Source organism: Coturnix japonica, chromosome 7 (assembly GCF_054131305.1).
Source record: "Coturnix japonica strain WE chromosome 7, WE-NBRP24, whole genome shotgun sequence".
Classification (NCBI taxonomy): Eukaryota; Metazoa; Chordata; class Aves; order Galliformes; family Phasianidae; genus Coturnix; species Coturnix japonica.
This window is the reverse complement of record NC_140669.1, coordinates 32441833-32455592: the sequence shown is the minus strand read 5'-3', so window position 1 is coordinate 32455592 and position 13760 is coordinate 32441833. Positions and strand designations below refer to the sequence as shown.

Below are 13760 nucleotides of genomic sequence, written 5' to 3'. Positions count from 1 at the left end.
ATGGGAGGAAAAAAAAATGTCATGTGCAGGCATTAAGAAAATGGAAATGGTACGTTTTAGAGTGGTTGTTGCAATAACTACCTGTGACAAGAAGTTCCCCATAGGATCTGCTTCAAGTTAAAAAAAAAAAGAAAAAAGTAGTAATAGTTTATGACCATTTTATGTCCTTAGGTTTCTCTCCCCTTCGGAAAGCACTTAACCTGAATTACAAAGCACTTGCACAGATTGCTTTTTGGTATTCTTTTTACTAACAACGACCTGAATAAGGTCTACTAAGAGCACGCAAACACAACCAAATTGCATTTTGCTACAGTCCTTTTTCTTTCTTAATCTTTAGCATATAGCATAAGTCTAAGAAAAACCCTCACTAAACTGCAGAAGTGCTTTATTTATTAAAAAGCACTGTTTAATTTCTAGTAGAAGATTTAGCTATCCCTGGTTCCTTCACTACAAAGTCACTAGCAAATACATCTGGAAATAGTAAACAAATTGGTTTTTCAGAGATGAATTCCTTAAAAATAGTCTGACCAAATGAGACATGAAAAATACAACCAAGAACCAAGAACTACCAGCAGCTTCTTGCTGAGATCTACTGCCAATGCCAGGAGAGCAGGGACAAACACAAGTGACTGTTTCCAGCAATCCACACTTGAGTGCTAAAGGCATCAGAGTGGAATTTCTCCCAGTTGTGTAAAGTTACACAAATGTATTGGCTACATGTCTATATTTCCTTGGATTAACACAGCTATAAGGCCCTAAAGGCCTCAGGTGGACTGGGAAGCAGCCTTTGATATCTCACTGCAACTATTCTATGATACAAGGTGTCCTGATTGGTATGGTATTGCCATTGGTGCCACTCAACTATCCCACCTCGGAGCAGATCTATGAGTGATATACAATTATTTCAATTGTTCAGTCTTAAACATAACCTGAAATACATTCAAGACATGGCATTAGCAGCATGTTTGTTTGAACATCCCAGGGATATTCAAAGTACTCAAGAGCTACTGTAACTAGCTCTTGATCTCTAGGGAAAGAAGCAATGCAGTTCCATGAGAAGACTCCCAAGGGGCTCCACAAATAGGGATAAATCAACATCATGACCAGCAATTACCAAACTACCCCAACACTATGTGTTAACATGGTCTGGTCAGATCTGCTGTTACCTCAGCCCTTCAAGCCCCACATTGGTCACCAGATGGACTGTTGTAATATAACCTGGCAGGTAGCCCAGCACCACACAGTCTCATTCCCCTAAAGTACAACTCGTGGGTTGAGATAAAACTATTAAGACAGAGAAAAGGAAAAGGATAATAGTTACTGTGAGTGTATATATATATATATACACACACATATATATGAATGTATACCACAAATGATGCACAAGCAATTGCTCACAACCCTCAGCAAGCCCACATGCAGGGTAAGAGGGCCAGATGAACTCCCATCCCTTCAAACTCATTCTGCACAATGTCATGTTGTCTGGAATATCCCTCTGGCCAGTTTAAATCAGCTGTCCTAATTATGTTCCCTCACAGCTCCATGGGCCTTTTGATACAAATGACCTTGGCTCTCTACATGCTTATCTACAAACATCACTGTGTTACTGACACTGTTTTTCTCCTAGAACAAAAACACAGCACCATATCAGGCACTCTTGAAGGAAACTGTCCCAGCTGAAACTAAGACAGTGGTATCAACTGCCCTAACTTGTTTGTGTGTCTGGATGTGAGGAGAATAAAACCACAGACTTTTTGCTTTACTCTCAGCTCTTCCTCTTACATTTGCTCCTCTTATGCCATGTATGCTGTATCTGGATACAAATATCTCAGTAGCAATACATGTTTAGGGAGCCATACACAACTTTTGGGGGTTTTGTTTGGTTTTTAGTGAAGAAATAAGAAGGCAGAGATGGAATTTGCCTCAAAGTTCCTCCAAAACACAAACACTAATTGACACTTCCAAACATCCGCACAAAAAGGAAACAGGTTGTTACACAGAACAAGTCACCAAGGGATTCAGGAGCATTTACCATGGCACAGCATAAGCACTGGCCACTGAAAACTTGTATTCTTCTGTCCTCCTTTACGAAAGAGTTCCTTTCTTTTATCCTTACCTTTAACCAACTGCATGGATTCAAGGCTGACTTCGCAGTGCTCAAGTTAGCCTTTCCAAGGCAGACAAGCTCTTATTCCACCTACCTTTCTGTTTTACTACTACTTCTGGTTCCACTTTCTCCTGCAGTTTAGCAGCATTGTCCTCTGAAGTCCCATCTGCCTCACTCTTCATTTCTACTGTTCCTAGAACAAAAGTTTATAATTAAATGATACAATTAGAAATTAAAAAAAAAAAAATCCATGCTAAATACTTGTTACACTTAATTTATCTTTAAGAGCTGCCTTAGATTCATAAACCATCTCGAGTGCAAATAAATAACATTTAAAGTTCACAAATACATTCTAAAAGATTATTGATTGAACTCCTTACGTTACTGCAAACAAAGGCAATTTCTTCAATTCAGAAGTGAGTTAGAGATATTATTTATAAGCCTAATAGCTAGTAAAATAATAGTTAAGAAATAAGAAGTAAGTAATTGCTTAAACAGACAATATTGCTGTTTGGAATGCTCAGGAAAAGACTTAGCAGATATAAACCCAACTAACAGTGTTAGCAAGGTTGGAAGGGGCCTCTAGAAATCATTAAGTCCAATCCCTCTGCTAAAGCAGGATCCCTACAGCAGGTCACACAGGTAGGCACTGACTGACTTGACCACATACGGTTGACCATAGCTGTAATGACAGACACTGTTGGAAGACAAAGACCTACAAACCCACACAGTTGTTCCAAAACCTCCTAATCAAAGGGGTTTTGGTGAACGACTCCTCTTAGCCTGCTCTCCAGGTTACACCTGGACTACTGCAAGTGTCTCAAGTCATGTAAATCATTTTAAAAGGTTTTGGTAGTCACCCACCATCTTTTTGATGTGTATGGTTTAATATACTGCTTATCAAACAAACACCCAGCGAAATTCCTTATTGCACTGAGCATTAATCGGTCAGCTTGACATGGCTTTTTGTCCCCCTTCTTTTTTATGACAAATGTCATATTTTTGTTTATAATCCCAGGATTTCTAAAGAAATCCAATACTCAAGGACTTCAGACCCTTAAGAAAGGATGAAAAGAAATTGAGAAGATAAATTTAGGAAGTACACACTTCCCAAACATTAGTAAGTGATGAAGTTAAATATTTCAGAGTTCACATTTGTATAATTAATACCTACAGGAAAGCATATCTTGCTTCATAAATGTCTTTAATCTTACTAAAACTATCTTAAACAACACGTCTTAAATCTTACTTAAACACTTTGCTGAATATTGATCTGCTTAAAGTATTTAAAGAACCTTTACACGTTCCATTCTGTACAGTAATGTGCAATATTTAATAATTTGAGTTATACTTGAGATCTACCTAGCACATGTCACAGAAATGAGAGCAAAATTAAGTCTCTCAAAGTTTTTTCAAGTCATTCGTGTCTAATTTTGCCAGATTATGGAGCAAAGAAACAGTTTCTGTGAAACTAATGGACAAACAGTCCAATCATAAAGTCCATTCAGAGAGAAAACTCAACTGAGAAGGTTGAATTTACACCTGCAATTTTGCATAAAGAATGTGACCAAACTGAATTCAGTGCTACTCTCCATGTACCAAATCTATACAAAAGAACAGCCCACTGGATTCATAAATTGTAAAAGATTCATAAAGGGTAAAAAACAAGCACTCAAAATAATAAGCAAGGATATTTAGGACTTTATTCTGTTCCAGGATAACAACCCTCCAGCATATCTAATAGAACAAATACCATCCTCCTGGTTACCTTCTCTGGGTTTGGCACATTGCCTTGATCCTTTTGTTGAAGGTTGCCTTGATATTCCTGCAGGACTTTCACCCTTTAAAAAGGAAAGAAAAAAAGGCACAAATTTATATATATTCACATAAAAATATGTATATTCAAAATTAAAGTTAAATCACCTGTGTTGATTTTTTTTGGTCTGCATTTAATATATGTTAAAAAATACTTACAAAACTGATGCACACACAGAAAGGCTATTTTGCTCAGAAGAGTTTGCAGATGCTTTTGCTGGATATGTGGGAGTCACGTATCCAGCAAAATGGATATGTGACTCCAAATGTGAAAATTGTTAATGAGCTTGAAATGTGATCATATTTCACAACTATAAAGGTAACTTCCTAAGGTGAACCAAGCACATCCAAGGCAGAGCTCTTGCAAAACTTGCAGTGCATGTGTGATGCCATAACTGGTCTAGGAGTAGAATGCTTTGCTACTGAGTGAGCTACCCAAAGGGTTAAGATTCTTAGAGCCCCCTACATGCCTCAGCCACATTGCACACACAGCGTTTCTCTTCAATCTTCTGGGAAGTGTTTTGAACTTCCTTCCAAAACAGAAGATAGACACTAAAAGATTGTGGCTAAACTAGACTTTACTAAAACATGGCCAAACTGAGACATTGGTCTTATCAGAAAGGCCATCAAAGATGCAGTTGGTGATCTGAAGGTACAGCTGGAACAGAAAGAGTAACAATAGCAGTAGACAAGTGAAAAAGATAAAATCAAAGCAAAAATCTGGACAGTTATAAGGACTCTGTCCTAAGCCCACAAGCAATTCAGAAACAGGCCAGGAAATGAAGGCAGGAAAGCACACACAACCATGATTATTTTGTTTTCTCTGGATATAGCTTTCACTGCCTGAAGTTAAGAACAGCTGACTGACAATACTTCCTGCAAAGGCCCTGTGTTAAACGTCCATATGACTCCAGAGAAAGGGCAAGGTGTAAAGGAGAGCTCCTGCTGGTCCAGTACAGCTTGTGGGTACAGATGGGGACAGAACATAGGCAGCACAACTCATTCCACAAGATACTGAGACACTTTAAAGAAATTAGAAGGCCAAGATGCAGTTAATACTGAACTTATTAGTTAGTTAATATTCAAGTGGTTCATCTCAATTACTACCGCCTTTCACAACGATAACACTACACCAGGGGCAAAAGTTGAGCTCCCCACAGCTTCACAGTCTCGTTGTAGAGACCTGCAAGGCTGCATCTGGTACACTCAGCATTTAGCAGCAATTTGGGTGATGTAATTATTAGCACAGGTGGGGAAGGAGTTGAGAGTTGGTGCTGGGGCTTCTGGAGGAGCGGATTCAGTCATTTATTTATGGCAGGTAGTGACTGCAAACGCTGCTTAACACTTGTAGTGCCAAATGTGCACGCTGGCAACAGGTGCAAAGTAAAACTCTAATCACTATGGTAGCATACAAAAACATAAAGCCTGCTATATTTATGACTCGAGTCTTTCCAAAGGGAGATAAAATAAGTCCTCCTTCTTACAAATTCCAACTCTGAAAAGCAGTAAATTAAAAAGTATTTAAAGCCATTAAAAAGTAATTTTACACTCCATCTCATACCATACAGGAAGAAAAGCATTTAAGTGGGATCCTAGATGGATGTACACGCTTCCCAGTTTTGAGTCATTCCATTTCTATTTGGAGAGGATACGGTAGTCTGCTGTAAACCACCCAATGGGCTGCTTTGTTATTCATCTTTAAATAGGCTGATTTCAATACATTAGAAGATAACAGTGTGTAATGTTATGGTCAAGAAGAACGTGCTCTGAAAGGACACCCTGCCTAACTGCCAGTCCCCCTTTCCTTCCATGCAATAACCAACCCCTACATTCACAAAAGGATCTCATAAACAGTTTCTATCAGTAACTTTCATACAGGGATCTCCAAGCTCCACGTGCTCTGATTTTGTGAAGAGAACTACTGTTACAACCTACTGACAGTGCCACTAATGCTACTGAATACTAGCAGAAGGCAGCACACACAGGAGGTCAGATTTTTCTGCTCTATTATAGCTATGCTATTTGCTTTATGAGTGTATGTACACAGCAGTATTTGAGCAGTTTCTGCCCTCCTAACTCTGGGCAATCATAAAGGTTGGAAAAGACCTCTAATCTAATTCAATCCTCTGTCTATTTCGGATAACTTTGCTTCTAATTAGAACATGGAAAGATCCATTCGACTGTGTGGCACTGACACCAGGATTATATGGATCAATTACCTTTTCCTGAGAGATGCTCAGATGATGTTCTATTGCTGTTAGGTTCTGCTAATTAAAACCCTTCAAACTCAGAAAAAAAACAAACAGCTATTTCTTACAATACAAATGTGAACGTTGGCCTTCTATTACCTGAGTCAATTATGAATAACTGACAGCAAGAAGCATTCCAGTTCACAGCACTGGAACAAAATTATCTAAGCCATGTTCAGGAGATTTCCATGGAACAGTTCTCTCTGCTGCTTCAAGGGCAGTTAAGTCATTTTTTCATTCAGTAGTTGTTTCATTATAGATGAGTTCCAACAGAAGTTCATTAGAACGGACTTTAGAGGCTGATTCAAATGACCCATTCCAGAGCAATATGGTTTGTACAGCAAAAAAATAAAGGTCGTTACAGAAGTGGCCAGAAGTTACAGGATATTACACAAAGCTTTAGCCAAAAGTTTCAGCAGCCATCTGTAAAATGGAAGAGACTTTTCCAACGTGTTTTGCCGTAGGGGTAAATGACATACCTGCTCTGCAGACACTTCCATATAAGCGGCACCATACGCTCAGCTCGAATCACCTCTTGTCAAAAGACAAAGTTGTCTTATTATTATTATTCTGTGGCATGACAGATTGAGCTTCTGAGTGTCTGCTGCAAACAAGATTTCTACCTGAGCTGGACTGAGTGAACAGAACACAACCTGGCTTGCTCCAAGCAGAAACAACGTGGCACGTAACAGCCTTCAAGCAGAAAGGAGTCTCCTGATTGCCATGTGTTGGCCAAATGTTTCTTCTTAATTCCTACTTATATTTGCTTTCTTTTAGTTCCAGCGAATTATAGATAGCCACGTGATGACTATCACATGCCTGGCAACATACAGTTTCTTCAGTTCAAGAAAAATACATGAAGAAAAAAGAAATCAACGTGCGAAAATTGAAATAGTATTTTAAGGCTGGCCTCAGGTGATTAGCAGAGAGAAGAATGAAAATGTCAATGAATAATGACAGACTCTTTCCTAGGCTCCTGATCTCAAAGGAGTAATACTAATGACTAAACTTTATATGGAGACCTCGCTGCAGCCTTCCAGTCCTTAAAGGGAGCTTATAAACAGGAGGGGGACCAACTTTTGACATGGTCTAATCAGGATAAGACAAGGAGGGATGGTTATAAACTAAAAGAGGGGAAATTTAGGTTAAATATTAGGAAGATAATTTTCACTCAGGAGGTGGTGTGGCACTGCTGCAGGTTGTCCAAAGAGCTGCACGTGTCCCATTCCTGAAGGCATTCAAGACCAGTTTGGATGGGGCCCTAGGCAGCCTGAGCTGGTGGGTGACAACACTGCCCATGGCAACGGGCTTGAAACTGGATGGTCTTTAAGGTCCCTTCCAACCTAGGTCATTCTATGACTCTACCATAAGCCACTGCTGTGTAAATGAACCCAAGAGGAACAAAACAGGAAAGAAGAAGAGTTCAGTCCTCAGGGCAGAAGAAAGCAGGCAACACATTAGGCAATGGCATATCAGACAGCTTGAAAGGGGGTTGTTTTAACTTGTTTCAAGTGCTGTGTATTTTTAGAAAGCTGAAAAAATGGATGCTTAAGATATATCAATGCAGCACACACTACCAAATAATGCAATCAAATACTCTTTGTAGGCATAAATACAAAAGTTGTTTCCTTTGCTTTTAACACATTTGTTTCACATGACATAAATGGTATTACAGCAGTTTAAGTCAGGGTAAATCCCTGGGAATAAAGGCATTATCCTGCTGTGAAACTACTGGGAGGAAAGTAAGATCAACCTCAGTGCACTAAGGTGCACCTCTCGACTATCTCATGATGGAATGTTCTCTAAGTCACTTTACACAGCTATCCAAGCTCTCCAGCTTTACGAGATTCATTGGGAGCGTTTTCATTTCATTCCTCTCTTGCAGAGCCTTAGTAAGGTGACCATTTGTCATGCACTCGTCTAAAGAGTATGTTTTCAACACCTAAAAGCAAAGCAGCGTCTACCGTTACGCAAGCAAGTAAAGGAACAGCACGTTATCTAGATTTAAGGTAGTAAAGCAACATGCCTTGGAATCACTCCCAAAAGCACTTAAGACGGGAAATGAAACTTTACTGCCCCAGCATATTCCAGTGGTGCCCAAGAGCACTACGACAGCTTGGGACGAGGCTCAGAATTTCCATTAGAGACCCAATTTGCAGGAAGTTTAACTTGGCCATGAACGTTTGCTTCAGGCTAAAAACTATTTTATAAGCTCTCCCTCCAAGTGCCAATAATTTAAAAACTTTGGTTGGATTTCAGTCAAAAAACAGCTATAAATTTGTCATCTCATGTAGAAGACACAATGATGTCAGTGGCCCACAGAATTCCAACAGAGACGCCTGCTGGACTTGGGATGCTGCCTATTTCTTCCTAGCATGAACTACCTTCAGGCTAATTTATTGAAGGCTCACTCTTAAACATTTAGCCATACGGTTCCTTAATTCCCCATATTGCCTCAGGTCATCAAGAAGCAGCAGATGCAGACACAATGGTATCACAAACAACAGCTACTGTTCAGAGGCAGTCAGCAAGTTCCTGTTCCACCCTACCATCATCCAGCTGCAAAACACAATGCAAAACTGGATTTATTTTCCATTCAACCCAGCAACCGCTATTAAAACACCTGTCCTAAATCCTAGCAGCTGGTACAGTTTGGATTGAGGGTAAGAACAATGTTGATAGCACAACAACGGTATAGCTGTTGCTAAGGAGTGCTTACACTCAGCCAGGAGGAACTCTGCAGCTTCTTGTGCTGGCTGCCAACAAGGAACTGGGGTGCACAAAGAGATGGGAGGGGACAAAACCAGGACAGCTCACCTAAGCTTGCCAAAGGGATATCCCATACATACGGCATCACCCTGAGATAGCCAGGATTCCACTGCTGGGCATCAGTCAGCTGGTGGTGAACAAATGATTTTTACACTGCTTGTTTAGTTGCTTTTCCTTTTTTTTGTCTTATTAAACTCCCTTTATCTCAACCACCCCCTCCCCATTTTTGCACTTTGAACTTTTCAGTTCTCTCCTCCAGCCCAAAGCTGGGGGTGCGAGTGAGCAGCTGCATCACACTGAGCTGCCTGATCAAACAAACATATAGCAGCATTCCAGGAAAGAGGAAAAAGGAGAAACCTTTGAACAAATAAACATTTTCCTGTAGTAGTCAACTAAATAAAAATACTCAGACAACCTATTTTAGAGCCCTAAAACTTGGCATCTACTTCACTTTCAATCTTCATTTCCTTAATGCAGATTTCCAAACCATTCTAAACTGGAACGCTTTCAAAGCTCGCCTTCCCCGATCTTCTATATCATTAACCTCATCATCTGGCTGGCACCTGCTGGCTTTAGTTGGCTTCTGCAGTTTTCTAAGTTTGGATTCCTCAGAATCTGCAGACTAAAATGAAATATTTGCTTTAGATTCCACGTGCTGAGTAACAGCCTAGTTAGCTGAAATATATGAATAGGAAATGAGCATACAGTACAACTGGGCGCATTACAACAGCATTCTTAGCCATCTACCTGCTCTCCTCAACCGGCTTGGCTCTCTTGGAAGTCTAACAGGGCAAGATTCACTGTTCAACTGATCTCTCTATGGAAGAAGTAAGCTCAAGAGTGAGACAAGCAACCAGCTACGGCTCAACAAAACTCTCTTTAACCCCCACCTTCCCCAGAAGCTAGCTTTGGCTGAAGCAACAGCATGCGTTACTAGAAAGATGCATGACAATGACAGCGAATAATTCCAACAATAGCTGCCACTCCACTCTATCAGATTGAATCTAATGTAATGAGGAGAATTCAAGCAAGCACAGTTCAGAAAATAAACTGCTTAACAGACATTCAGGAAGCACTGGGCAGATGAGTCTGACTGCTCGCAGACAGGAAGGTGCACATACAGCCTCGGCCACATCCTTAACAGATTAAATCCATAATAAAAAAACATTCACTTTGGGAAAGCAAGCACTGTTACAGAAAACACTTCATAGTTGAACACTGCTCTGAGATAAGATCTCACTTACCTTTTTCTCTGCTTTATCCTTTCCGTGTTCTTGTCCATGCTCCCCATCTTTCCCTCTGTCTCTCTGTCTGTCCCTCTCATGGTCTTTTCCCTTTTCTCTGTCTTTCTCTCGTTCTCTCTCCCTACCCTTATCTTTGTCTCTTCCTTTCAGTCTGTCCGTTTCTCTTCCTCCTTCATTTTTTTTCTCCTTTTCTTGTGCTTTATCCCGTCCAATATTATCTTCTCGTTCTATGTCTCTTTTTCCCTTGCTTTTTTCTGTTTCTCTTCCTTGTTTGGTCGTTCTGCTTTTGTTTCTTTCCCTTTCTTGTTTTCCTCCTTCCTTAGAGTTGTCCCTTTCAGAGTCTTTGTGCCTGTCTTCATTATCCTTCTGTTTTTCACTTTCCTTTTCTCTTTCTTCATTTTCTTTGATGTCTCCTTTGGGTTTTCTGTCTCTGCTCGAACTTCTGTCTTTAATGTCAGTTTCTACTCTTCCCTAAAACAAATCAAAAAGTAATATTCAATTTCAATAGATGTCAACTCTATCACATAGTTACTTTCTACATACAACATGCCCACTATAGAAATAAAATATATAATAATAATGAGTAGCCAGTGTACCCAACAGGAGTTTCCTACCTCTTTATCCCTATGGTTTTTTTGGTCTTCTGTTTTGGACTCCCTGCTTTCTGTATCTCGAGGTTTACTGGATGGAGGTTTTCCTTTAGCATCAGCTCTTTCCCCAGCTAAGATCTTTTTTACAGCAACATCACTGGACAGCTGCAAAAAACAGAAAAGAATCCTGAAATGAGCGACCTTATTAAATATCTGCCTTCTTCCTGACTCTGTAGTCAACATGATTTTCTATTTCTTTTGAGACACACCTTATATTTCTGCTCTTCTAAACCAAACACCTCTTTGTAACTCTTGCAATAATTTGATCATGCATACTAGGCTTATATAAACAGGTGGTGCTTTTTATCTACTGTAGCAACACTAGATATAAAGCTAGTTAGAATCCAAACCTTTTCCACAGTGCACATCCAGCTTATGTTTCACAGTAAAGACAAAGGGCTAATAATCTTGGCTTGAATGGACAGACTTCAGCCTTTGGTTATTACATCTCATCACAACACTGTACAAAGCTGTACCATCAAACTCAGCCCATCTCACCTCCTCCCTGCCAATCTCAAGCAATTAACAAGGAAGAAGTCTGTCTCATTCAGTTAATTGAAGGGAAATAATAGCAGTGTAAACTATCAGATCATCAGACAAAGATTACCCAGACAAAACCTTCACACAGCTTGTGAATACTGTAGTATTTTGCTGTTCAAGGAGCAGTTTCTTCTCACTCATCACTTCACAGGTTTTTAGATGGATATCTAGAATGTATTTGTATGGGGACCTGGCTCAAACTCTGCTTAGGATCACATTCTATACATCTGTTATTATAGTGGTAACCCAACACAGTATATCTTCTGTAATTAAAAGTAGCTAATGAGTGTCAAACTCTGCCACAAATGAGCTCTGATAATGTATAACACAAATACATATCTCTGTAATGATGTAGATGGAGATGTCATACCTTTTTTAAGCAACACTTCCCAATGGCTTGCAGAAACTCATTTGTTTTCTCAGGTTCGTGCCCAGCCACAACACGTGCTGGTTTTACTGACAGTGGCTCTCCTGTCACCATTACCACAGCATCAATGGCCTTCTGAAGGAAGCTGATTTTGGCATCTTTATCCTAGAAAAACAACAGTTCAGAAATAGCTGTGAGATCCTAAAATAACTCCATATACCACCTCAAGGTTAGGAAACCTCTGACAGGAGGAATCAGCTGCACAACATTCTATTAAGCACATAATCATAGACTCATGGAATCATAGAATCATAAGATGCCTCAGATTGGAAGGGATCTCAAGGATCATCAAGTTCCAACCCCCTGCCACAGGCGGGGCCACCAACCTCCAGATCTGGTACTAGAGCAGGTTGCCCAGGGTCCCATCCAACCTGGTTCACATACACATCATATAAAGCTGACGGGAAACACAACTCACTGAGATCCAGCTGCACGCTCTGTCAGTTTGATGCAGTTTACAGATAATTCCAGCCTACGAAATCTGCTTTTTGGATCCACAAATAAAATGGACAGTGATCTCCAAATGAGAGAATTAACCATGTACTAAGCTACTTTTCACGGAACCAATTATCAGCCCTAGGAAGTGAATAAACCACCCATTTAACTAGCTATAGGCGAGCCAGTAGCTTTAGTTGCTATGTTAAACAATCACCAATGGATGTAGCTGTTTAACTAGCAACACACAACATGCATTATCTGCCATGAGTAAGTGACGAGTTTTGAGCCTAGCTGGTATTGGGAGAAGGCAGCATGCATTGCTTAGCAAAAGAGGCAAGCACTAGAAGGTGAGCAAACACAGACTTGAGTCACCCTTGCACTTAAGAAAAGCATTTTCACTAATAGCATTACTTTCAGTAATCAGACTTTCATAATGGCTGTAATAATGGTAATAAGACTGTTGTAGAACACGCATAACAAGATGCATTATTAAGCAATAATATTTTCTGTATGTGTGTATAAAGTGCATATATATATATATATATATATATATGGATCCAGAGAAACACTCAAGCAGTGTTCTGCTACTTGAGGGGAGCTTATAAACAGCAGGGAGACCAGCTTCACACAGTCTGATAGTGACAGGACAATGGGGAATGGCTTTAAACTAAAAGAGGGGAAATCTAGGTTAGATGTTAGGAGGAAACAGTGAGGCTGCCTGGAGAAGGGCAGTGCTCAAAGCCAGGTTGGACGGGGCACTGGGGCAATGTGTTCTGTGGGAGGTGGCCTATGGCAGGGTTTGGGCTTTGGGGTCCCTTCCAACTCAGAACATTCTGATACACCTCAACATATCCAAAGAAAGCCCACCATACCTCCCACTGTTTCTACACCATGCCTGAATAAAGCAATGGAAGCTGAACACAGGAAAGACTGCAGGTGCCTTGCAGCACGTCTCAGAGCCCATTTTTATTCAGGCTGAATAAACAAGGAAGCTTCGTACCCACCTTGACATTATCTGACTTCAATTCAAAATCCGTGTAAAGCCCTTTCATGAAGCCCGTCACTCTAATCACCTTGAGAAGACAAGGAAAAGGATCGAGTTAAGGGCACTCGGAGCTCCTACAGCACAGCATTAGGCGGCACCAGACCGTGGCCTTATCATTAATGATAACTATATTAGAGCAGAAGGCTGCTGCCTTCCAGCACGGCGCGTCACACAACACGAGCCGGGACCCCACGCCCCTCCGTGCCCCCCCCAGGCGGGGTTACACCCCCAGCCGCCAGGGGGCGCCCTGCTCAGGGGGCGCCGACTCTCCGAGCCCCGCCGGCGGGGAGGCCCACCTCGGTGATGACGTCGTGCAGGTATCGGAATGGCGGCTTACTCAGCAGCCGCTCCGTCAAGGGCGGTTTGCGGATCACTCGCCCCAGACTCTCCTGTGTCCGTCGTACCACCGCCTCGTTCATTGCGACGGCGGGGACGGCGCCGCCGCCGGCTCTCAGCGTTCCCAGCCTGCCCCGCGG

The 13760-nt window shown here is 41.0% G+C and overlaps 1 protein-coding gene across 5 annotated transcripts in view; it reads right to left on the bottom strand.

The window, feature by feature from the left end:
* Positions 1-13756, bottom strand: part of IFT54 (intraflagellar transport 54) — a 28221-nt gene extending 14465 nt beyond the window's left edge. For all 5 annotated transcript variants that reach the window (XR_014948428.1, XM_015867710.3, XM_085553630.1 and 2 more), the window contains exons 1-7: positions 13581-13756; positions 13244-13312; positions 11745-11906; positions 10799-10939; positions 10185-10655; positions 3876-3948; positions 2202-2300 (exon numbers count right to left, since the gene is read on the bottom strand). Coding sequence is in view for 4 of the 5 variants with exons in the window: in XM_015867710.3 (XP_015723196.2) it covers positions 2202-2300; positions 3876-3948; positions 10185-10655; positions 10799-10939; positions 11745-11906; positions 13244-13312; positions 13581-13703 (1138 nt within the window). In the remaining variant the exon portion in view is untranslated. The remainder of the gene's footprint in view (positions 1-2201; positions 2301-3875; positions 3949-10184; positions 10656-10798; positions 10940-11744; positions 11907-13243; positions 13313-13580) is intronic.
* Between the last annotated feature and the right edge of the window lie 4 nt (positions 13757-13760).